This window comes from Taudactylus pleione, unplaced genomic scaffold, assembly GCF_031769625.1.
Source record: "Taudactylus pleione unplaced genomic scaffold, aTauple2 ptg000296l, whole genome shotgun sequence".
In the NCBI taxonomy this organism is placed as follows: Eukaryota; Metazoa; Chordata; class Amphibia; order Anura; family Myobatrachidae; genus Taudactylus; species Taudactylus pleione.
Window position 1 is genome coordinate 13,374,675 of NW_028284698.1, and position 25,323 is coordinate 13,399,997.

At 43.9% G+C, this 25,323-nt stretch overlaps 1 protein-coding gene across 3 annotated transcripts in view; it reads left to right on the forward strand.

Annotated features, from left to right (window-relative positions):
* Positions 1–25,323, forward strand: part of ACSL4 (acyl-CoA synthetase long chain family member 4) — an 84,701-nt gene that overhangs the window by 26,527 nt on the left and 32,851 nt on the right. The window contains exons 1-4 of one of the 3 annotated variants that reach the window (XM_088482854.1): positions 5,945–5,968; positions 10,982–11,023; positions 15,978–16,217; positions 19,268–19,445. In XM_088482854.1, coding sequence (XP_088338980.1) covers positions 15,990–16,217; positions 19,268–19,445 — 406 coding nt within the window. In that variant the 5' untranslated portion in view covers positions 5,945–5,968; positions 10,982–11,023; positions 15,978–15,989. Of the gene's footprint in view, positions 1–5,944; positions 5,969–10,981; positions 11,024–15,675; positions 16,218–19,267; positions 19,446–25,323 lie in introns of those variants that run through there. The other 2 variants (XM_088482852.1, XM_088482853.1) reach the window with 2 other exon arrangements.

The window sequence follows — 25,323 nt, forward strand, 5'->3', positions numbered from 1 at the left end:
TATTATGCATTCGTTACTTTCGCCTCTCAGGATGCTTCCTTCGGGCGGCGTATTCTCCTTCCAGCACAGGAGCGTCCCCACCCTTAAAGGATACTGCTTTGGGATATCCCCAAGGTATCCTGTGGATACCCTATGGACCCTTTAGTAGAAAATGAGATATGGTAAGAACTTACCCTTGTTATCTCTTTCTACGAAGTCCATAGGGTTCCACAGGACTCCCGCCCTGTCGCACCAGTACTGCAGATGGGCTTTGATCTGGTCACCGGTTTTTCCGTCTCCTTCTGGTGAGAATGTGATTCTTGTGTGTTCCAGACTTTCTTCTTTCTTCTCCTCCTCCGGCATATGGCTTGTTACGTAACTGGTTTGCCTTGGCTCGGGGGGCAGGGTATAGGAGGGGGACCCCAGTGCATCCTGGGAGGCTTAAAACTTTAACTCTGTGGTGCCCAATGTCTGAGATCATCCGCCTATACCCCAAGGTAACCTGTGGAACCCTATGGACTTTGCAGAAATAGAGATAACAAGGGTAAGTTCTTACCATAGCTAATAAATATATATATATGTATATAATATATTTATTACAAAGCGACCAGCGTGTTTACCAAATATATACATATACAACTATGTGATAATCAAGAGTGGACAAAGTGCAAAGCGTGAATAAGAAATAATTAAGAATAAAATGTAACAATGTAACTTTATTACAAGTAAGACACAATAATAAAATAAACAATTCATTGACTATTGGATCAAAGTAGCGGCAAAGACCGGCATAAATACTATTTGTACACAAAGGAAATAAGTATCTTAAAAAAAAAAAAAAGGGGGGGGTAGGTATGCTGATCTGAGTTCAAGAGATAACAAAAGTTCATGAGGCAAGTGATAGGAGCTCCCAACGTGTTTCGTTTCAAACAGACTTCATCAAGGGGATATTGCTTCATTGGGGTGTCTCCATATTTATACCCCATTGATAGGGGCTGATTAGGTCAAATTTAAGCGTCTTTACCGGTGCCCGCCTCCATCCCATTAGCTCCTCTTTAAAAAAATAAGTGTCGGCATAATATATTAGGTATGGGATCAAAAATATCAGTGGCCGCTATGACAAGGATGGTAAAATTCAAGGTGGAAACCAAAAATAAATATTAAAACCACGTGGTCTAGCGCCCCGGGTCCCGATGTCACTTCCGCCAGTATGTGCGACTACATCCCTGGTCCTCTCGCTCAGGCGTCACTTTCGCCAGGATGTGTGATGCCCATAGTTTTCCTCCGGCTTTTACACTCTCGTCATGGCGTCACCTCTGCTCTTCGCGCATGCGCGCCCGAAACCCAAGTCGCTTCAGTAAGTTCTCGATGTGCAGGCGACACCTCCGGTGCCTTCTTTACTTCTCCATAGAATAGAAAGGACGGGGATAGTTGTGGATGCGATATCCGCCAGTTTGGTCCATTCCACGTCATCGAATGACCCTGCGAGTAGGAACTTCACGTGTTTCTGTTGCCTGTTATTTAGCATTGTATATTGACGTTCAGCGTTGGTACTCTCTTAATGAACCCAAAAATGGGTTGGGGGAGTCGAACACTAAGACATGGGACTATAAGCAATAAACTTTATATAATCCTGCTGGTGCTTTACAATTATTTTGGTCTCGAGGAGAAAATGCCTAGTATTTTGTGATCTGTCTAATACACAGGTTCTCAAACTCTGTCCTCAGGACCCCAAACGGGGCATGTTTTCCAGGTTTCCTCACAGAATTGTAAGTGAAATAATTATCTCCACCTGTGGCTCTTTTAAAATGTGTCAGTGAGAAATGAATACACCAGTGCACCTGCTGGGTGACCTGGAAAATATGACCTGTGTGGGGTCCTGAGGACAGAGTTTGAGAACCACTGATCTAATACAACCCCATTTCCATAGGACAACAAAATATACCATAGACTTTATAGTAACTTTTACTGCAGCTTGTGGGGATGCAGTCAGAATCCCGTCCTCTGGGATTCCGACAGTCAAAATGATGATGCTGGGAGTCTCGACCCTAATCAGGATACCGGCATCCCGACCGCCAGAATCCCAAAGGTAAGTATTGGGGTTAGGGGGAGGGTAAGGGGTTAGGGACTAGTGGGAAGGTTTGGTTTAGGGTGTGGGGAGGGAGGGTTAGATTTAGGCACTGGGGGGGAGGTTAGGTTTAGGCACTAGGTTGGGGGAGGGGTTAGGTTTAGGCACTAGGAGGGATGTTGGGTTTAGGCACCGGGTAGGGTTAGGTTAGGAGTACTTACCTTTAGGCATCAGTATTGTAACTTGGTTGGGATGCTGGCGTTGGGATTCTGACCGCCGAGATCCCGAGTGCCGGCAATCTACCACCCTTTCTCCTGTTAGCACTACTTGCATGCTGGGAGAGCAATTTTCACATTGCAGCCAGTTCCTGAAGTTCAAATGCAAACCATGAGTAGTATAGTATATTTGATTTATCTGCTTAACACTTGTCATGCAAGATTCTAAACTTTTTAGCTTTTGGTATGTAGTAATTCGTGCACACCGGTGTCTAACCTTTTAAAGAGGTGATGCACAACCTACAACCCCTGGGAAGTACTACAGAGACACTCGACATATAAAACTACAGTATTTTTGTGCCATGTTATGACACACATGTTACTGTTATACACTCTTATGCAGTTGTGGAGGATCATTCCTTCAGCCGTAGTGAGACCCAGCATTTGTTAGCGAGATCATTCTGGCATTGACCCAGAATATGACTAGGCTCCACTTTGACTTCCAAGGCAGCTGTGATGGACTTTATTCTGGTCACAGAAGCTAAGTAAGCCGCTCTAGGGGTAGGGGTATTGCTTGCTCCCAATGTAACGTGACCACTATTTGGTATGCACACTACTGTTTCCCTGGGCACTTTTATACACTGTTGTCTGGTATGGCATAACTAAGGTTTAACATAAAAGGCAAAAAGGTTACTTGTATTGAATTTTACACATTTGACCTGTTTTAAGCAAGTTGATTTTTATTGTGACCCCTTAAAGTGAGTACAATCTCCCATTGCAGCTTTTATTATGTTCAAATACTGCATTTCCCATGTAGCCACATCCATTTGAAGGTCAAAGAGTACATACAGATAAAGCAGTGTTTAATGTAGCAGCTTCCACTCATCAAGGAAATCTTAACAGAGGAGTCTATATATATATATCGAGCCCTTTATAACTAAAATCACGTGGAAACTGCATTTTCCGCATGATTTAAGTATCGGAGCAACAGCCTCATGCAGAAAATTGTCCAGAAATCTCCTGCAACAGGCTAATTAGCACTTCAGTCTGCACTCCTCATTACACAATGCACATTCGCAGTGTCCAATGGTGAGGAAGAGTCTTTCATTTCGTGCCAGGATGTTTTGCGCAGGGGCAGTTTCGCAAACCACTGTCCCTGACGAGATTTTGAATACATAGTAGGGATAACTGTAAATGTAAAAAAATGTTATATGACACAGTACAGACTGGTAATAATCTTGTCACTACTGTGATTACTAATACATAGTGTTCAGGTGCAAATAGGATATTTAGGGCTTTTGCTAGTGTTCGTTCTAGTACCCTGCACCTGTCACAACCCGTGCAGTTCCTCTTTCCTACCTGGGGTGTCACTCTCTGTTCTGGTGCTTTTAGCACATTCTGGTCTAGTTTGTTGCCTCAGCTGAGTGTGCTGGAAGCACCAGAACAGAGTGACACCGCAGGTTGGAAAGAGGAACTGCACAGGTTGTGATAGGTGCAGGGTGTTAGAATGAACACTCGCTTTTGCCTCCTTCCCTGCTGTTTGGAGCTCACTCCTTAGTTCTGCCTTCCGGCTCCTGCAGTGTGTGTAGGAAGAGGTGTCATGACGTCTCTCCCATAGTGCCAAGCATAAGGAGCTGTCAGATGGCGGCGGATACAGGAGCATGACTTCAGGTAAGTACAGTGAGGGGTCTGTGTTTGCATAATGTGTAAGCAGCATATTGTAGGCGTTATGTGTATGGGGCAGTGGCGGAACTCCCGGAGGCAATGGAGTCATTTGCCGCCGGGCGTCAGCCCTGAAGGGGGCACCTGGCTCCATTGTCCCCGGGAGCTGCATGGAGAAGGAACGCCGCTGATCGGCGCTCCACCTCCATTGGCGTAACTACGGAGGGTGCAAGGGGTGCGGTCGCACCCCTGCACCCTCCATTTGCCGGGCGCCCGCTGAGTGTGTTACCAGCGGGCGCCCGGCTCCTATCCTTCTGGCGGTAGCCGGAGGACGGAGCTCCCTCCGTCTCCCGGGTCCCGCAGTGTACTATGGGAGTGACGTCATAACGTCACTCCCTTAGTGCCGAGGAGCGGACGCCGGGGACGGAGCTCAGGAGTGAGCTCCGTCTTCCGGGTCCCGCAGTGCACTATGGGAGTGACGTAATGACGTCACTCCCATAGTGCCGAGGAGCAGACACCAGGGATGGACGGCAGCAGCACTGCAGCGGGGATAAAGGTAAGTGTTTTTTTTTTTTTGTGTGTGCGCGCGCGGTGGGGGCCATCACTACTGGGGGCTCGGTACTGGGGGCAACTACAGGGGCTCGGTACTGGGGGCAACTACAGGGGCTCGGTACTGGGGGCAACTATAGGGGCCCGCTACTGGGGGCAACTATAGGGGCCCGCTACTGGGGGCAACTATAGGGGCCCGCTACTGGGGGCAACTATAGGGGCCCGCTACTGGGGGCAACTATAGGGGCCCGCTACTGGGGGCAACTATAGGGGCCCGCTACTGGGGGCAACTATAGGGGCCTCGCTACTGGGGGCAACTATAGGGGCCTCGCTACTGGGGGCAACTATAGGGGCCTCGCTACTGGGGGCAACTATAGGGGCCTCGCTACTGGGGGCAACTATAGGGGCCTCGCTACTGGGGGCCTCACTACAGGGGCCTCACTACAAGGGGGCTTCACTACAGGGGGCAGCTACAAGGGGCCTCACTACTGGGGGCTCACTACTGGATGTACTGCATAGGGGGACCATTACTTTGGAGCACTACATAGGCGGACCACTACTGGGGACATTATATAAAAGGAACTGCATAAGGGTGGCATAGGTGCTGGGGGGTGGTACATTTTAGGTTGGGGGGGGGTGGGGGCGAACCAACATTTATCTTGCCTCCGGGCACCTGGGATGAAGTTACGCCACTGGTATGGAGCACTACTAGTGTGGGCATTATGTGCATAAGAGGCACTACTACTGTGAGCATTATATGTGTGGTGTAGCATGTATAAGGGTATTACATTAATATTTTTTTTGTGTAACGTTATAAGTACATTGTGTAATTATTCTGAAAATATGGGGGGGAGCGCCAGGCCCTTACTTTGCTAGGGGCGCTCGGACCCCTAGATAGACCTCTGCTGAAATATCTTTTCACCCTACACCATATTAATAGTTGTACCGGTGGTCTTTGACACTCTAGCAGTCTGTCATTAAAAAGCTGTCCAGAGACAGTGACTATTAGTCATTATCCGTACACTTATGATTAATTTGTCCTCTGTCTCATCGTTACAGTTCAGTGCACTTTTAGATCAGGCTGCAGTTTCAGAAGATCCAACATTCACAATTACTGTAGGTGAAAATATAATTTAAAAAAAGTTGGAATTTGTAATGCTTGCCATATAAAGGGTTAATTTGTCTGAAGATTTGTACATCTTACTTAATAGAGGTTACTAATGAAAGGACAGTTCTTGGTTACAGAGGGGCCGAATGCACATTCTGTAACAGGTAATCCCTTCTCGTCTGCACTTTGACGTCATGGATAAAAACTGAAGTGAATCATTTCCCTTAACACTTTTCCACTGCTGGCCTTTCACCTAGTTGGGGGTAATGTTACTTTAAAGTTTAAACACTCTTACGAGGATTCAGAAGTGGGCGGTCCCTTTCCCTTATAAGTCTATCCATGTCAGAGGCTGGTCACTGTCGGCTCATACTTAGTACACAGGCATCGGTGAGTAGACGCTGCAGCTTTCTGTCTCTGCTGCCTCTAAACATGAGACTGTTACTGATTCATGTTGCTCAACTTCATTAGCTGCAAGAGTTAGTGAAGCATTTAGTGTCTTGTGTCTCTCTTTTGTATGTCTCGTTTGACTCTTTCGTCCGTCTCTCTCTCTCGTGTGTCTCTCATCTCTCTCTCGACTAAACTTTGAAGCAAATTAAATAAACATCAATAACAGAAATATTGTGCTAACATTTGTATCCAGTTGTAGCACATGTAAATGGACAAGAACATGGCTGGTCTATAACTCCTGTCATACTTGTGTCATCTTTATATGTGTGCTGGTTAGAGAGGAAATTTTAGAATAACCTGGTTTTCAACATTTATATAATCGTCCATTTGAAAGCAAATTAATGGAGCAATTAAATTGTCAGACTGGCTTCTAGTCTGTTTTAGTTATGTAAAGTATATAGTAACCTTCAGCAGTAAAGGAAAATGTAGTCTTTAATAAAGGCCCTTTGTAGACCAGTAGAACAAGTTTTAGGTATTCTGCTGGTCCCTTATTTTGTATACCAGAGCTGGTTTCACAGGTGGAGATCCCCAAATCCCATCATTTAGAGGCGGGCAGCATGGCAGGCTGGTGAACCAATGCTTTACTAATACTGTTGTAAACTGTGCAATTAATTTCCTTGGACAAGACCACAGTAGTTGCATTTTGTTATCAATTTGTGTTTCATCTGTATTAAGTGCTTCAAAATACTAACTGGGGTTTAATGCTTAGAGAATTTTACCCGTGCAGGTGTTATAACATCAACCATGCTGTTAAGCGGCATGTTTAAAGCTATAACACCCGCATGGATAAAATGCTGTAAGGTACTGGTATTGTGAGGTCAACGTACTCACTCGAGTGAGTGATGACCACATGACCGACATCCTTGTTGTGCGTACATAAAGCACAGAAGATCAATTAGGCTATCTGTACACTACTGTCACCTATCAGCACTCCTGCAAGGAGCATGTTTCTGTACACAGGACTTGTCTAATGTTCACTAATAGAACTCTAGCAGCAGACTGGCATGTGCCGAACTGGAAAGTTTGTGGTACTGTACAAATGTTGGCTAAAACTACAAGTATCACAGCCAGTGCCGTAACTAGGGTGGTGCGACCTGTGCCATGGCACAGGGCACTGCAGGACAGGGGGCGCCAGGGCCGGACTGGGACTAAATATAGGCCCTGGCATTTAAAGCACATTAAAAATAGGCCCTGGCATTTAATAGTACCGCTAATTCAACCTTAGGCACATACACCGCAAAGTAGTGCCCCTTATTCACGTTACACCACACAGTAGTAGTTCCTTATAACACATTAGGGTCTATTCACAAAGAATTGGAGAGAGCTAAAATAGAGACAATCGGCTCCTAACTGCCAGTTTACAGGCTATGTTTGAAAAATTACAGGAGTTGATTGGCTGGGACTCCATTATTTTGTCTCTCTCCAAGGCTTAGTGAATAGGCCCCATTATGCCATGCAGTAGTAGTGCTTATTAAACATTTTGCCACACAGTAGTAATGCCCCTCACTCATTATGCCACACACTGTAGTAATGCCTCTTTCACATTAGGCCACACACAATAGTAATGCCCCCTTACATATTAGGCCACACACAGTAGTAATGCCCCCTTTACATATTAGGCCACACAGTTTTCAATCTCTGTTCAGCTACAGCAACACCAACCTTTAATCTACGCCCCCTCATCGCCTACCTACCAGAAAGTCAGCAAGTATGCTCTTCTATTACCTACATCAGTGGTTCTCAATCTCTGTCCTCATTACCCCACACAGGTCACGTTTTCCAGGCCACCCAGCAGGTGCATAGGTGTATTCATTACTCACTGACACATTTTAAAAGATCCACAGGTGGAGCAGGGGTGTATTTATAATGGGTGCAGGGTGAGCGGGGCACACGGGCCCCTGGGTCCAGGGGGGGCCCGCACCGCACACCCTGCACCCGTATTATACTTACCTCTCTGGAGTCCCACATCGGCGCCGGTGCCTGCGCTGTAAAAAACTGCTGGAAAATGACCGCCGCGCCCATTTTCCTGTCGTATAAGCTGTACAGGGTAAATGCCCGCCACGGCCACTTTCACAGTGACCTGCGCATGCGCTATAGACTCTAGTGCGCAGAGTCTATAAGTGCGGAGCTGATCGCGCACCCTGCACAGTGCGCTGCCGGATGGAGAGGAGGGGGCCCATGACGGAGACTGCACACGGTCCCCCTCCTCTCTAGAAATGCCTCTGAGGTGGAGCTAATTATTTCACTTGTGATTCTATGAGAGGAGACCTGGAAAACATGCACGGTTTGGATCGAGTTTGAGAACCTGTGACCTATATCAATAGAAGTACCTTGATGTTGAAGCACCACTGTTTGACACAGGATCAGTGCTGTCAATAAGAAAAAAAAGTTTTAAAAATAGGCAGCATGACCCACTTACAAATTACATTACCCACTGTAGAGCTAGCCAGCTTTGACTATCAGTTTGGCTATTGGGGAGGGGAGCATCATAAAATTTAACATAGCACACCTCCATAGTGCTGTTTGTATCTACCTGGTGGATTAGTCAATTAATGTTTCTATACTTGTATATAGAAAAGTTAAAAACACAGAAAGATGAACACCTTACATAAGAGCTTTTCTTTACTTTTTTTAATTGAACAGTATTACAAAGCCATTTCTTTGAAAAATAAAAAACAATAAATATGAGAAAATGTTCTCTTTAAATCTGTCTAACTAATTAATCTAACGTTGAATAAAGCACAGCTAGTTTTTGCACTTTAGAGTGCAGCCTTTCTTTTGAGATATATATATATATATATATATATATATATATATATATATATAGTCTACCAAATCTCAAAAGAAAGGCTGCACTCTTGACTTCAAAAGCTTTGTGATGACTTTCTGCATATATCCAAACACATGCAATGTTTCATCTAATGAGAACTTGCTTACCTAAACTATCACTTCTATGAGCAATTTGTGTCTCAAGACCTGGCCATGGTTAATATTTTCATGGTTCATTTTTAAAATTGCCTATTTAACGCAGGGTCAAATGACAGTGACTAAATGGTTGTTCTTGAAACACTTGACCTGTTGGCTTACATTTGTCATCTGTGTTTGGCTGGCATTGAACTGATCCTTGGCCCTTCTATCAGATGTGATTATGCTTGATTTAGAGCAAAACTGTCATCATAACATTTAAATGTGTTCTAATCACATAAACCATAAAAGATGAGAAGTGTGATTTAATAGGCCATGTCCAACATGGTTTGCCACAAAAATAATCTGCAAAGTGAGCTTTGACTTAATAGGCCAGGATTTTCCGCGGACCGTTGGGGGTCGGTTGGGTTGTGCCGTAGTTCGTGAAGGGAAATGCCATACTCTACAGCCATGGCCAAAAGTTTTGAGAATGAAACAAGTATTGGTTTTCACAAAGTCTGCTGCTTCAGTGTTTTTAGACCTTTTTGTCAGATGTTACTATGGTATAATGAAGTAAATTTACCAGCATTTCATAAGTGTCTTTTATTGACAATTACATTAAGTTTATGCAAAGAGTCAATATTTGCAGTTTTGTCCCTTTTTCAAGACCTCTGCAATTTGCCCTGGCATGCTGTCAATCAACTTCTGGGCCATATACAGAACTTGCCTAATCAATGCTTGGGGTATGTCAGAATTTGTGGGTTTTTGTTTTCCCCCAGCCTCTTGAGGATTGACCACAAGTTCTCAATGGGATTAAGGGCTGGGGCGTTTCCTGACCATGGACCCAAAATTTTGATGTTTTGTTCCCGAGCCACTTAGTTACCACTTTTGCCTTATGGCAAGGTGCTCCATCATGCTGGCATTGTTCTTTACCAAACTGTTCTTGGCCACGGCTATATGTGCCTCCAGATGCCGCCTGACATTGTGACATGGCAAATAAGTCGCACCGCATTGAGAGATATATATATATATATATATATATATATTTACACACACACACGTCTTTAATTGTACACAAGTGGACTCCAATGAAGTATGAGACTTCTGAATAATGGAATATTATGATATATACTTTTTTTTTTTTTGCAATTTCAATCTTTGACCATTTTAATCTTACATATAAGAAAAATAAAATGATACAATCACAATGTATAGTTAACATGAAATTAAGGAGGTATACATCACCATATAGCAAAGTAAACTAGTTGTAATCAGTTATAAATTAAAAGAAAATTAAGAGGATGGGAAAACTTGGTGCCATTAAGGCAAATATACTGATGACGTATTGGCATGTCCAGGTGATAATAAAACCTAAAACAGTAGCAATAGAGAGCGAGGAGTCAGACATGTCCAGAGTCCACTTTCAAAACTGCAGAGAGCAGACCTGAGCCTGTCCGGGCAGATGCAATCGGGGGAGTCCAGCCATTTAGCCCATATAGTGGTAAAATGTCATTATTAGTGTTTATGTTCACAGGGTATAAGGAATTTTTTTGGCCTTTGATAAGAATTCCTGTAAAATCCATTTTGATACCAAGATAGAAGTCTTTCTTTTCCTCCTTCTCATTGATTTATCATGATTTGCTTAACTATTTTTATAGTTTGTTAGAGGAGGGGAAGCATTTCTGTAAAATCTGCAAGTGTTAGGGAGTACATTTAGTGCTCTCTCGTGTGGCTCTTTTGTGTGTGGCACTGGCCTGTCTCTGTGTGTCTCTCTCTCTTGTAGGGTGCTCACAAGCCTCGCTACACTGCACTGATTGGCTGAGGCTCATGCCCTACGGCCAATGGGTTAACCTCACCTGATAGAGCAGTTTACTTTCTGATACTGAGTATTTGCAAAGCTAAGTTTGCTAGGACTAATTGACCTGACATTGTAAATATTAGCATACAAGTCTTCCAATAATGTTCTTTGCTACTAGTTAGTGTTTGCAACTGAAAATGTTTTGATGTGTTCTCTATATAATATCTGAAATGTTTCTTATTTCTATTTAGATTCCACAAAATATTTGAAGACTAATCTGTGCAGACAATTCTGTAAGTATATCTTAACCATTGTCTCTGCTTTGCTTGAGTTGATTATGGCAGAATACTAGTCATGTGCGCCATGGTCTTAGTGACCCTCATAGGCTGTAGTAGTTAAAATCTATCTCAGCATAATGTGTATACAGAACTATTCATGTCCCTTATTATGAACGAATGTTATATTTTAGTAAGTTATTTGGATTTTTGGGCAACTCCCATAAAAGACCATACTGATTTTAAGGTGCTCATACACTGTGCGATATAGCCGCTGATCTGACGGATTGGTACGATTATGGCATGATATCAGCCAGTGCGCGCACCCGTGGGGTCGTTAATCGCACCTCCAGATCTTACTGCAGGTTCAGTTGATCTGGGGATGTGATGTGCGATCCCATGCAGCGCTATACGGGGGGTGCCGGCATATCGGATGGTCGGCCACTCGATCGCACTGTGTATGGGGACCGCCTGTTATGTTGGCTGTCGGAAACCTTATCACATGGTAAGGTGCATATCGCACCGTGTATGGGGGGCTTTCGTCTCATGTGACAAAGCAGGATTTTTGTTTTGCCTGGTCAATTTTTTTTGGGGGGGGAATTTGCTTTCCCTGTTACATGCAGGTCTCTTCTGTAAATGACAAATTACCAACTGTGCTCGGGAATTGGTAATGCCATGTGAAAATAACTTTATTCATGTGGTCTATTGGGACTTTTTTTTTTATATGTAATATTTCTTTTGGGGGGAGACACAAAACACTGTAAGCTGTGGTAACTAAAGTTAGTTTTTGAGATCTTAAAAAAAAAATGTAAAAATCATGTAGCAAAACAATATATAACTTGGAGGAACTGGACTTGTTAATTGTTTCAGTAGATCTTAATGGGGACCTGCATATAATCAGCTTAATTAGTTTCTGTAACTAAAGCTTGCTGCACTTGGGACTATCTTAGTGTTCAGTAACAAGATTATTGTTTAATTTGGCCAAAATCCTTGGGTGAGGAATCGGATATATCAGGGTCCTTTGCTGCCTGTTATGCAGTCAGATGGACGTACACAACTCAATAGGGGATATCGATGGTCATCTTCTTACTGCATTTTACCGTAACCGGAATTTAGATGGTCTTTGTCATAGATCATAGTAGTTTTCCTCATATACATGATGCAATATCACAGCCTGTATGGGCCCTTTCTAGACACTGTTCCCATTCACTGACTCCTACTATTCCACAAGCTGTTCTTTGCTGACTGACTCCTACCTGCTTCGTGGGTGGCCTCTGGGCTCTGTTTGTGGTTGTGTTGTGTTTAGCTGTATATAAACAAATACATTTTAGACGAGTATTCTTGTTTTTGTGTGAAGTTAATTTGTCAGTTAAATAGAAATGTGCTTACTTTATTGTACTTGATGGGATGAACAACATAACCAGGACTGGAAATGCTTAATCTATTATCCAGTGGCGTACATAACAAGTATGTCTTCCCACTGCTAGGTGCATTTATATCCATGAAAGATTAGGATAATGTTCAGTAATTTGAAGCCGTAGGTCTTAAAGAATACATGTAATGGGAATAATTTACCTCAATTATAAAACAAGGATATTAGAAGCCAGCAAGCAGTGGTCCTGACACTACATTAAATTATACTGTTATTGTATGGTAAGGGGGTAGACTATTCCTTGTAACACTATTCAATTTGAAACAGAATGAGATAATCTTAAAATGGGTACACATTAAACGATGTGTACCCAGTGACACCTAAAGGCGGGTATCCCCTTGCCGATTTAAAATGAGTGATTTAACGCTATCGTTTAATCGCTCATTAATCGGGCACAAATCGGGCATGAAAATGTCTGAAGCGAGCAGCTATGTGCGCTCCTGCTGGTCGTTTCCGACATCACTCATCGCCTGAACATGCTGGTCAATCTGCTGATAATGACAGATTGACCATGTACGGGGATGAGGGGAGTGAGCCTGCACTGATAGACATATCATTCAGTGTAGGCACTGCAGGGGAAGAGGAATGACTGTATGATTACAATGTTGTAATAGTACTGTCGTTCGATTATCTGCTAGTGGATACGCACCTTTTAGACTATCCGGTGCCTGACCGCCTGATTTGTCGACCCTCCTGCATCCCGCTGCATTGGGTCATCAGTTGCATCGTCAGATTGACCTGCATGTAGGGACAACCTGACAATGCGGCTAATGAGAGCGCACATGGCCCGACCTAGAGCATACACATTAAACGATAATGACAATATCGGACTGATCTGTAGGATCGTCTGTAATATCGTCTAATGTCTACCCAGCTTAAGTGTGTTCCCTCCATTGGCCTTTCAGAAGAAGTTATGTGACCTCACTAATATCCAAATATACTGCTATTTTACATAGATACATATAGATACATCTTTCACAGGTCTTCTTATTGATGTTAATCTGAGAAGAATTAATATTGATGTACTGTCAGATTCAGCTAGCATTATATATAGAAGGTTTTCTCCGGATAGCCCTAAATGAAAAGTGTTGGTCATACAGACACAATGGCAGATTAAAGTGGCCATACAGGGGCTGATTAGGAGTCTGCCTTGTCCGAGTCTGCATCAATGTGTGGTCGCCCGCCTGTGACTTTATGCAAGTGCTGCTATAAAGTTCTTCCATCTTGTACACCCTTGCGTCCGAATATGCAAGGACTGAGATTCCCACTTTCCGCGTTCATAGATGTTAAAATACTGATTGGTGCTTGTTTTGACGCACCGTCGGTCGTACCATCAAAGCTTGTGCCAGCCCTACAGCAGGTGTAGCTTCAAAGTCCTAACCATTGTACGGCCAACTCCAGGCAGTGAATGGAGATCGCCGATATATACATTGCATGATAATAGGAGCGCCTCCATATACTACACAATCTATAGTCAGCTTAAGACATGTAAAAAGTAGGTTAGCTACACTGTTGGTTAGCACACAGCACAATTCCCCAGATGTAGAACTAGTATGTAGTCTGTCGCTGGTTACTGAATGTTTTCTGCCAAAAGCTGCTTTTCACAACTAGTATATTCGATAAACCGGTTGTGTGTAATTTCCTAGTAACACTTTATATCTTGCAATCTTAATTTGAATCAACCAACCAACCAATTCCATTTAATTGCAGATATGAATACCACATTTGGGTTCTGTAACTTGTCATGTCTTATATTGTGAAAAATGAAACCTCTGCTTCCTTTTTATAGGGGTTTTTTTTTTCCATTTGATAAAATACTGTCTGGCATGTGAGTTAAGCATGTCCCATGGTGTAATTGGATGTTTGTCATTTTGCTGTGGGATTGGTTTTGACAGATGTTTTATCTGTAGTTTGTCGAATTGAATTCTCTCAAACCGCTTTAGAATATCCCTAAAATCAAACATGTTGAATATTGCTGCTAACTGCGACTGTAAAAGAGTACATGTTATATTTAGGAAAATAGTTTAAAGTACATTAAAATAAGAAGATATTTCCCAATTTAAATGGGTAAATATGTGTTTCCTTCTATGGAAACTGTGGAGCTGCATTTTCTTTGCATGTAAAAGGCAAAGTTTCCAATCCTCCCAATTGTCCTGCGGGATACAAAAGGAGCAGGGCTTGTGCAGCAATGGGCAGCATTTCACCATAAAGTTGTGTTTTGGGTGGACAGGAGCATATTTTGTGCCATATTTGCATGTATGGATAACTTATTACTACAGGTATGCGATCTCTCATCCAGAAACCAGTTATCAAGAGCCCGAAAGGGCAAAAGCTTTTAATAATTGCTGCTGCTCCATGGCTTTGTAATATTGACCTGATCAATGCTCTCCTATATTGACCAGGAGGAGCAATGCTAAACTCTCTGCCTGGTATTATTTTTCTCATGGCGGGTGGCGGGTGAGTGGGGTCATTTTATGTCACTTAGAATATTTTTTGTTTATGTTGCTTGATATTTAAGAGAGAGAAAACCTTTCCCTAGAAGCCCCAATCATTGTAAATGCTGTATAGTACTGAGAACGCTGGAATTATGAATGCATGACATTGTGCTTGTTATGCCGTGACTGGGGCACATAACAAGCCTGCGTAGCTAAAAGCATGGATGAAGCATCCAGATGTGCTCGCGTATAGTTAGTAAACTGCAAAGGGAGGACTTGTTTATACACTGCCGGGTGGAAGTACATCTGCTGTCCTGTTTAGTATTACTGCACATGCAAAACTGGAGGTGGCTGTTAACTCCCTCTGTACCTTGGAGGAGTGCAGCTTCAGGCGTATGTGTTTCAATGAACAATTGAGTAAAAAACATTCTTTTTAGCATGAGTTAAACTGGAGCTCCAACTTCACCACATGATTTTGTGATTAGAATAAATATTTAACTTCCTTAATATTAACCATTTTGTCAGTGTTTATCCTTGTCTGGAGTTCATGGCTACATCCGTTATACCTCCTCCACCATTTACAGGAGCTTTAAAAAGCATCAAAATGTGAACTGGGACAGCACCAGTGAGTGTAAATATATGCGGAGATTTGGAGAACAGCAAGGTCACCTCTGCAGATAGTGCTTTAGAAACACAGCCTGGTTATGTTGCCATCCCTCACCTTTTTGTTAGATCATTAATGGGCACAGAGTTTTACTAATTTCTCCCCTCTCTTCTTTCCTGCTTTCTGGCTGACTGCACAGATGCTCACAAGTCTCGGCTTCCACAAACTAACAGTAGTTTTGCCGCTCATGCAGAGTGATAAGTAATGCTTATATGTTTGTACTGCTGCCTTTGATAAACTACTACTGCCGCTTTTCAGTATTGCCTTACCAACCCAAAGAATATTCTGTGGAGGCAAGCACAGACCCCATATTTTAATACCACCACCATCATGAAGCTTAAAGCAGAAGTGTACACCTTTGTATTGCTGCCTATCTACCTGTTAATGTTTGTGTACAGCACTCTCACATTTATACCATGGTATTTTCTCACTAATGCAAAGAAGAGAAAGGCTATGGCAAAAAGAGTAAAAGCAAAACCTGTCTCGGACACACCTGAAAGCCCTTACCGGGCTGTTAGCCACTTCGATTCACTGGCCACCATAGACATTCCAGGAGCGGACACGCTGGACAAACTGTTTGAACATGCGGTATCCAAGTTTGGCACAAAAGATTGTCTGGGCACCCGGGAGCTGCTGAGTGAGGAAAATGAGAAGCAGCCAAATGGCAAAGTGTTTAAAAAGGTAATTGTTCCATATTTCCTTTGTATTCACAACTGGAAGAGCTCATTTTTGGAGGAATAGAATACATGGCAATGTGTCTACTAGGTGCTAACTCTTTACAGCGAATAGATAAGCTGTAGCTAAATTGTGTAGAAAAAAAACAATAATGGCACAATACAATGTGCATGTGTATACCTATAGAGTTTTTATTCATATATTTGCATCTTGGTGCCGAATTCAATTATTCTCAAAGTGAGGATTAGTCACGATGCTGCATCTGGGCTATTCAATTGCATTCGCGATAAGTCTGCAGGCTGTACTTAACATTGATTTTTGTTCGAGCCTCAGGAGGAGTTGAACAGAAATCCACGGTAAATTGGGCTTTCTGCCCTTATCGTGCCACTGCAAGTGCGTTAACCCATAGCTCCAGGTACTTATCCCAGAATATATGGGTTAACGCACGTTCATTTACCGCGTGAGGAATGGGGCTTCTAATTGAATAGCTCCGGGCGTTAAAGCTCGAGGCTTCAACCCTTTTCCTCACGCTGTAACATATATAGAGGATAATTGGCGGTGACAGCCCTTTCTTTCTATTTAACCTGTAGCTATATAGCTGCTATTATTCAACAACTTCCAACAGACTTCATATCTCAAAACTTTGTAGTACTGGGGTTTAAACTTACCTTAAGCCATCGTGGTATTCACAGATAAGGACATGTTTTATGAGATAGCTATTAAATAGTATCTTCAGTGATTTAATCTGCGTGGCTACCAATTCGTTAGTTCAGGGCAAAATGCGATTTCTCCCCTGTATAGAGAGTCTTCGTTGCCAGCATGCCAGAGAGCCTCCAATGGGTGGGTGACTGTTGCACAGGGTCATCTGCTAGAGAACAGGTTCTCAAACTCTGTCCACAGGACCCCAAACAGTGCATGTTTTCCAGGTATCCTCACAATCATAAGTGAAATAATTAGCTCCATCTTTGGATCTTTTAAAATGTGTCAGTGAGTAATGAATATACCTGTGCACCGCCTGGGTGACCTGGAAAACGTGACATGTGTGGGGTCATGAGGACCAAGTTTGAGAGCCTCTGTGCTAGAGAGATCTTGTTCCCAATATCTGATGTGTTTTCCATGGAAGGATTTGCTATTGCTTTATGTTGAAACAGTAATGTAGTGAATGGGTTTAGTGATGGTTTAAGGTAGAACTGAACCACTGTCCACTATTTGCTGAGCAAGGAAGAACTTGGTAGAAGCAGGGCAAGATTGGTACAAAGTAGGAATAGGGTACAACATAAATTTGTGTGTGTTCTAGTAATGTTTTGTAATAAAATCTCTGCTCAGTAATAGCTGCAAACTCAATGCTGTCCGTTGTACGTTTCCAGGAACCGGTAGCTTACACAGCATCAAAAGTACGGTTGGAGACGTGTTTAATCCAATGTGTGAGCTTGTGCAACGTGACAAATATTGATTGTCCAGATCAGCCTTTTAAGTTCTACTAGATTAGATTTGGGTTTAATATAGTATTTATTACATTACTTTCTTTGGGCTTTGGTGGTGGAGTAATTCTGAGTAGCAGTTTCAGGCATAGAAATGCCTCATCCTGACTCTGGGTATCAATTATAACAGCCGTCACCTTATTACTGCAACACGTTTCCATAGAATACATGCAACAAAAGGGGAATGTCACCCAGCGCTGATCTATAAAAAAATTTCAGACAGGCAAAAGAAAAAAACAAGTTCTTTTAGTAAACGTTCATGAAGGTAGGTTGAAGCAATGCAGTATCCTATCCAGAACAATGCTCACCTGAAAAAGGTGAGATTATGTACATAAAAAAGATATCTTTTGGTTTTCTCTTGCATCTCAAAAACGTTCTTTTTGTGTGTAAACAAGCCACTTTTAAAGCACTTCTACTTTATGAAGAACCTACAAAAGAAACCATGAACAGACGACCTCTCATGGTGTAAAACAGTATGAACCATTTCCTAAGGGAAATCCTGTATACTAGAGTGGGCCTAGAGGAAGGCACGGTGTGGGGAGGACCGCTGCCATTCTGAGAGAGGTGTGGGGAGGACCGCTGCCATTCTGAGACAGGTGTGGGGAGGACCGCTGCCGTTCTGAGACAGGTGTGGGGAGGACCGCTGCCGTTCTGAGACAGGTGTGGGGAGGACCGCTGCCGTTCTGAGACAGGTGTGGGGAGGACCGCTGCCGTTCTGTGACAGGTGTGGGGAGGACCGCTGCCGTTCTGTGAGAGGTGTGGGGAGGACTGCTGCCGTTCTGAGAGAGGTGTGGGGAGGACCGCTGCCGTTCTGAGAAATTTGCACGATTTTATATTTATTTGTATTGAAAATAAATTGCTCATACTGTTTTACACCATGAGAGGTTGTCTGTTCATGGTTTCTTTTGGAGGTTCTTCATAAAGTAGAAGTGCTTTTAAAGTGGCTTGTTTACACATGAAAAGAACGTTATTCAGTTGCAAGAGAAAACCAAAGATACTTTTTTTTTTTTGTGCATATAGTTCACCTTTTTCAGGTGAGCATTGTTCTGAATAGGATACCGCATCGATTCAACCTACCTTTATGAACGTTTACTAAAGACCTTCTTTTCTTTTGCCTGTCTGTGAAATATTTTATAGATCAGCACTGGTGACCTTCCCCTTTTGTTGTATGTATGCTTATAGAAAAGGTGATCCTGTGGATTGGACCCTAGCTGCTGGACTGAAAGTGAAAGTTACACAATTATTTGTTTTGTCACCTTTCCATAGAATATTGGCCCCTTTTGGAGCTGTGCTCTTATTGCTTTATGCATCTATATGATCTTAAGTAGTAGATGTACTAAGCCTTGGAGAGAGCGATAAAGTACCAACCAATCAGCTCCTAACTTATTTTTTAAACGCAGCCTGCAAAGTGACGTTTAGGAACTGATTGGTTGATACTTTCTTTCCCTCCACTTTATCTCTCTCCTCGGCTTAGTACATCTACCCAATGAAAAAAAACAATAATTTATGCTATTGAGTTACTTCTAAACTTTATAGAGTGTGTTTAAACAATTATTATAATGTACTTTCTTTCAGTTAATTTTAGGGGAGTATAAATGGCTGACTTATGAAGAGGTTAACACAAGAGTCAGCCATCTTGGTAGTGGTCTGGCTGCACTGGGGCTGAAACCGAAGAGCACAGTTGCCATATTCTGTGAGACCAGAGCAGAGTGGATGATAACCGCACAAGCCTGTTTTAAATACAACTTTCCTTGTAAGTAGCACAGAACCCATGCTTATATTTTATTAATATTTGATTAATAAGTTTCACTTCAAGGGGGGGGTGAATCAATTGGTTAGGCCCGACAGAGCAATTCAATTGTTGCTCCGTTCGGACACCAAAAGGTGCGGGGTGACACATTTTTCGCAGCCTTCTGAGGTGTGAGAAGAAATGTGTGTAAAGTCTGTTTTTTGGGGGGCGACCTAACCACTTCAGACTGGTTTAGCCGCTTTTGTGCAGCTAAACCTGGCTCTTGTAGCAGTGTTAAGTACTATTGGGTGCCAAACAAAGAAACCATTAAATTGCTCCGTCGGGCGTCTATTCGTATAGATGGCCAGCAGGGGATGCGAGAAACATTTGAATCAATCCCCCCCCAATGATTGAATTTACAAACTGTATCTAAGCTGAGCAACCTGTTTTATATTGTGATCCACTTTATCCTTGAGAGAGTGTGTGTGTGTGTGTGTATATATGTATATATGTGTGTGTGTGTGTGTGTGTGTGTGTGTGTGTATATATATATATATATTAGGGGTGTGCACCGGCCACTTTTCGTGTTTTGGATCTGGATCTTTCTTCGTGTTTTGGATCTGGATTGGTTTTGCCAAAACCACCCTTCCGTGTTTTGGGTTCTGGGTTTTGTGTTTTGGATCTGTATTTTTTTTTAAAAAAGCATAAAAACAGCTAAAATCACAGAATTTGTAGGTTTTTCTGCTCCTATGCTATTATTAACCTCAATAACCTTAATTTCCACTCATTTCCAGTCTATTCTGAACACCTCACACCTCACAATAGTGTTTTTATGTCCAAAACGTTGCACCGAGGTAGCTGGATGACTATGCTAAGCGACACGAGTGGGCGGCACAAACACGTGACCCATCTAGGCGTGAAACTGCAGTGGCAGACAGGATGGCAGTTTGAAAAACTAGGCCCCAAACTGTACATAATGCAAAGAAAAAAAAGAGGTGCAAGATGGAATTGTCCTTGGGCCCTCCCACCCACCCTTATGTTGTATAAACAGGACATGCACACTTTAACAAACCAATCATTTCAGCGCCAGGGTCTGCCACACAACTGTGGCTGAAATGATTGGTTCGTTTGGGCCCCCACAAAACAAGCTGGCAATTAATGTGTCCCTGCACAAACTGGCTCTATGGAGGCAAGATGTCATCCTCATCCTCCTCATCCACCGATTCCTCACCCTCTTCAGTGTGTACATCCTCATCCTCACAAAGTATTAACTCGTCCCCACTTGAATCCACCACCACAGGTCCCTCTGTACCTTCTGGAGGCTGGTCTCCCTGGAAGAGCTGATAATTCATTTTGATGAACATCATCTTCTCCACATTCTGTGGAAGCAACCTCCTACGCCTTTCGCTGACAAGGTTCCCGGCTGCACTAAACACTCTTTCGGAGTACACACTGGAGGGGGGGCAACTCAGGTAAAATAGAGCCAGTTTGTACAGGGGCCTCCAAATTGCCTCTTTTTCCTGCCAGTACAGGTATGGACTGTCTGCCATGCCTACTTGGATGCTGTCACCGATGTAATCCTCCACCATTCTGTCAATGGTGACAGTATCATATGCAGTGACAGTAGACATGTCAGATATTGTTGCCAGGTCCTTCAGTCCGGACCAGATGTCCAAACTTGGTCCTGCCTGCCCTGCATCACCGCCAGCGGGTTGCTTAGGATACCTAAGTTTTTTCCTGGCAGCCCCAGTTGCAGGAGAAAATGAAGAAGGAGCCGTTGACGTGTCACGTTCCGCTTCAGCTGACAGTGTGTTCACCAGCAGGTCTTTGCACCTCTGCAGGCGTGTGTCGGCCGGAAAGAGAGACACCACATAGGCTTTAAACCTAGGATCGAGCACGGTGGCCAAAACGTAGTGGTCTGATTTCAACAGATTGACCACCCTGGAATCCTGGCAAAGCGAATGAAGGGCTTCATCCACAAGTCCCACATGCCGAGCGGAATCGCTCCGTCTTAGCTCCTCCTTCACTTTCTCCAGCTGCTTCTGCAAAAGCCTGATGAGGTGAATGACCTGACTCAAGCTGGCAGTGTCTGAACTGACTTCACGTGTGGCAAGTTCGAAGGGCTGGAGAACCTTGCACAACACGGAAATCATTCTCCACTGCGCTTGAGTCAGGTGCATACCCCCTCCTTTGCCTATGTCATAGGTGGATGTATAGGCTTGTATGGCCTTTTGCTGCTCCTCCATCCTCTGAAGCATATAGAGGGTTGAGTTCCACCGCGTCACAACCTCTTGCTTCAGGTGATGGCGGGGCAGGTTCAAGAGTGTTTGCTGGCGCTCCAGTCTTCGGCAAGCAGTCGCTGAATGGCGAAAGTGGCCAGAAATTTTTCGGGCCACCCAAAGCGTCTCCTGCACGCCCCTGTCGCTTTTCAGAAAATTCTGCACCACCAAGTTTATTGTGTGAGCAAAACATGGGACGTGCTGGAATTTGCCCAAATGTAATGCCCGCACAATATTGGTGGCGTTGTCAGATATCACAAATCCCCAGGAGAGTCTAAGTGGGGTAAGCCACTGGGCGATGATTTCCCTCAGTTTCTCTAAGAGGTTGTCGGCGGTGTGCCTCTTACTGAAACCGGTGATACACAGCGTAGCCTGCCTTGTAACGAGCTGGCGTTTCTGAGATGCTGCTACTGGTGACGCTGCTGCTGTTGCTGCGTAAGGTGATACATCTACCCAGTGGGCTGTCACAGTCATATAGTCCTTAGTCTGCCCTGTTCCACTTGTCCACATGTCCGTGGTTAAGTGGACATTGTGTACAACGGCATTTTTCAGGACACTGAGGACACTTTTTCTGACGTTTCTGTACAGTCTCGGTATCGCCTGCCTAGTGAAGTGGAATCTAGACGGGATTTGGAACCGGGGACACACTACCTCCATCAATTGTCTAAATCCCACTGCACTAATGGCGGATACCGGACGCACGTCTAACACCAACATAGCAGTCAAGGCCTCAGTTATACGTTTTGCTTCAGGATGACTGCTGTCGTACTTCATCCTCCTCGCTAAGGACTGTTGGAGGGTCAATTGTTTAGTAAAAGTAGTGGTGTTCCTACTTCCTCTCTGGGATGATGAACGACTCCCAGCAGCAGCAACAGCAGCAGCGGCAGCAGTAGGCGTAGCAATGCAGGATCCTCCAGAGGAATCCCGGATAGGAGAGTCAGTCATGCCAGTGACATGGCCTGCAGGACTACTTCCGATCCTGACTAAGGAGGAAATTGACGAGGAGGGAGTTGACGGTGTGGTTTGCAGGCGCTTGGATACAACAGGACAACGGGATTTAGGTGTCCCTGGACTGCTTACGGTCTTAGCCAAAGTTTCTGAACTTGACAGTAACTTTTTATGAACGCGCTGCAGGTGCCGTATAAGGGAGGATGTTCCTAGGTGGTTGACGTCCCTACCCCTACTTATTTCACCTTTACATATGGTACATATGGCAAGACAGTTGTTGTCCGGATTTGGATAGAAATATTGCCAGACCAAAGAGGTGGAATGTTTGGTCTTCTGCCCAGGCATGACCGTGATGGGCTTTTTCATCCCACGGACAACAACTGTCTCCCCCGGAGCCTGATTTAAACAAACCACATCACCATCAGAATCCTCCTCGCCAACTTCCTCCTCAGCGCCAGCTACACCAGTATCCTCATCCTGTTGTACTTCAACAGTGACATCTTCAATTTGCATATCAGCAAGTGGACTGTGGGTGCTCCTTTCAGCACTTGCAGGGGGCATGCAAATGGTGGAAAGAGCCACCTCTTCCCGTCCAGTGCTGGGAAGGTCAGGCATCGCAACCACCACCACACTTGGACTCTCCTTGGGGATTTGTGATATCTTCTTAGAAAGCACAGTTCTTCGCTGTGCTTTTGCCAGCTTAACTCTTTTGATTTTTTTAGTGGGAGGAGGGCTTCCATCGTCATGTGAAGCTGAACCACTAGTCATGAACATACTAGGGATCGACCTTAGCCGTTCCTTGCCACTCCGTGTCGTAAATGGCATATTGGCAAGTTTACGTTTCTCTTCAGCTGATTTAAATGTCTTTTTCAAGGTCATTTTCCTGAACTTTGCCATTTGGGATTGTATGTGCCCTCTACTATGACATTGGGCATCGGCCTTGGCAGACGACGTTGATGGCATGTTATCGTCTATGTCATGACTAGTGGCAGCAGCTTCAGCACTAGGAGGAAGTGGTTCTTGATCTTTCTCTATTTTATTTTTATCGGAGAAAGTTTGGTCCTCCATTTATGTTATATCGATTTGATATATACGTGCGGCTAAACACAGAAAATAATTTTTTTTTTGGTTTGGACTGGAGTGTACTTTGTGGGTTACAGCACCCTTTAACGGTCAAGCCAGCCGGCCCTTTACTTATGACACAGGCGCACTCTTGGCACTACTTTGTTGATGCACGTGCGGCTACTGCGCACACAATTCACAAACACAGAAAATAATTTTTTTTTGGTTTGGACTGGAGTGTACTTTCGGGGGTTACAGCACCCTTTAACGGTCAAGCCAGCCGGCCCTTTACTTATGACACAGGCGCACGCTTGGCACTACTTTGTTGATGCACGTGTGGCTACTGCGCACACAATTCACAAACACAGAAAATAATTTTTTTTTTGGTTTGGACTGGAGTGTACTTTCGGGGGTTACAGCACCCTTAACGGTCAAGCCAGCCGGCCCTTTACTTATGACACAGGCGCACGCTTGGCACTACTTTGTTGATGCACGTGCGGCTACTGCGCACACAATTCACAAACACAGAAAATAATTTTTTTTTTGGTTTGGACTGGAGTGTACTTTCGGGGGTTACAGCACCCTTAACGGTCAAGCCAGCCGGCCCTTTACTTATGACACAGGCGCACGATTGGCACTACTTTGTTGATGCACGTGCGGCTACTGCGCACACAATTCACAAACACAGAAAATATATTATTTTTTTAGCACTTGGGGGGAGCACCCCTGATGGACAGAGCACCCCCTGGACAACACTACAGCACTCCTTTAGGGCTGGGACACTGCACAGGACTTTGGAGTGGACACAGCCCCTATGGAGAACTGACTGCACAACACAGTCCAGCCAGCCCCTATGGACTTTGAAGTAGTGGACACAGCCCCTATTAACAACAGCAGCACAGCACAACACAGCCAGCCCCTATGGACTTTGAAGTAGTGGACAACAGCAGCACTACACTACACTACACTACACAGCCCTAACTCCCACCCTCCCTCTTCACTGTCCACAGCCGAGTGAGAAAATGGCGCCGACGTGTGTACCTTATATAGGATCCAAAACCCGCGAGACTCGGAAGGCGGGAAGATGACGTTTTGCCTCGATTTCAGATCCGAGTCAGGCGGGAAAAGTCGAGCCTGACTCGGATCGGGGGGGCTCGGGGGGGTTCGGATTTCAGAAATCCGAACCCGCTCACCCCTAATATATATATATAATCTATCCACAATGCAGGTGAGCAGCACTCCCTTCCAGATATAATACCAATAGCTGGTGCCCTCCTAGGTATCCAGTCCGGATCCAACATATAGTAAAGGGTCGCAGGCGGCACTCGGAAATAAATGCCAGTACACAGCTGGTTACTTAAACATCAACGTTTCAAGACTTTAATGGTCTCGTCATCAGGATGATGACGAGACCATTAAAGTCTTGAAACCTTGATATATATATAATTTTATTTTTCAATAATTTTGTGACTCAGCGTACATACATGTAATTAATTTATGTTTCTTATACACAAAGCCTCAAGGTAATTGTAGACAATATTTTAAATAATTTTTGCTTTAAACGTGGTCTGTGTACATTGAACAATCAACAAGCAAAGGTTTCACTATATAAT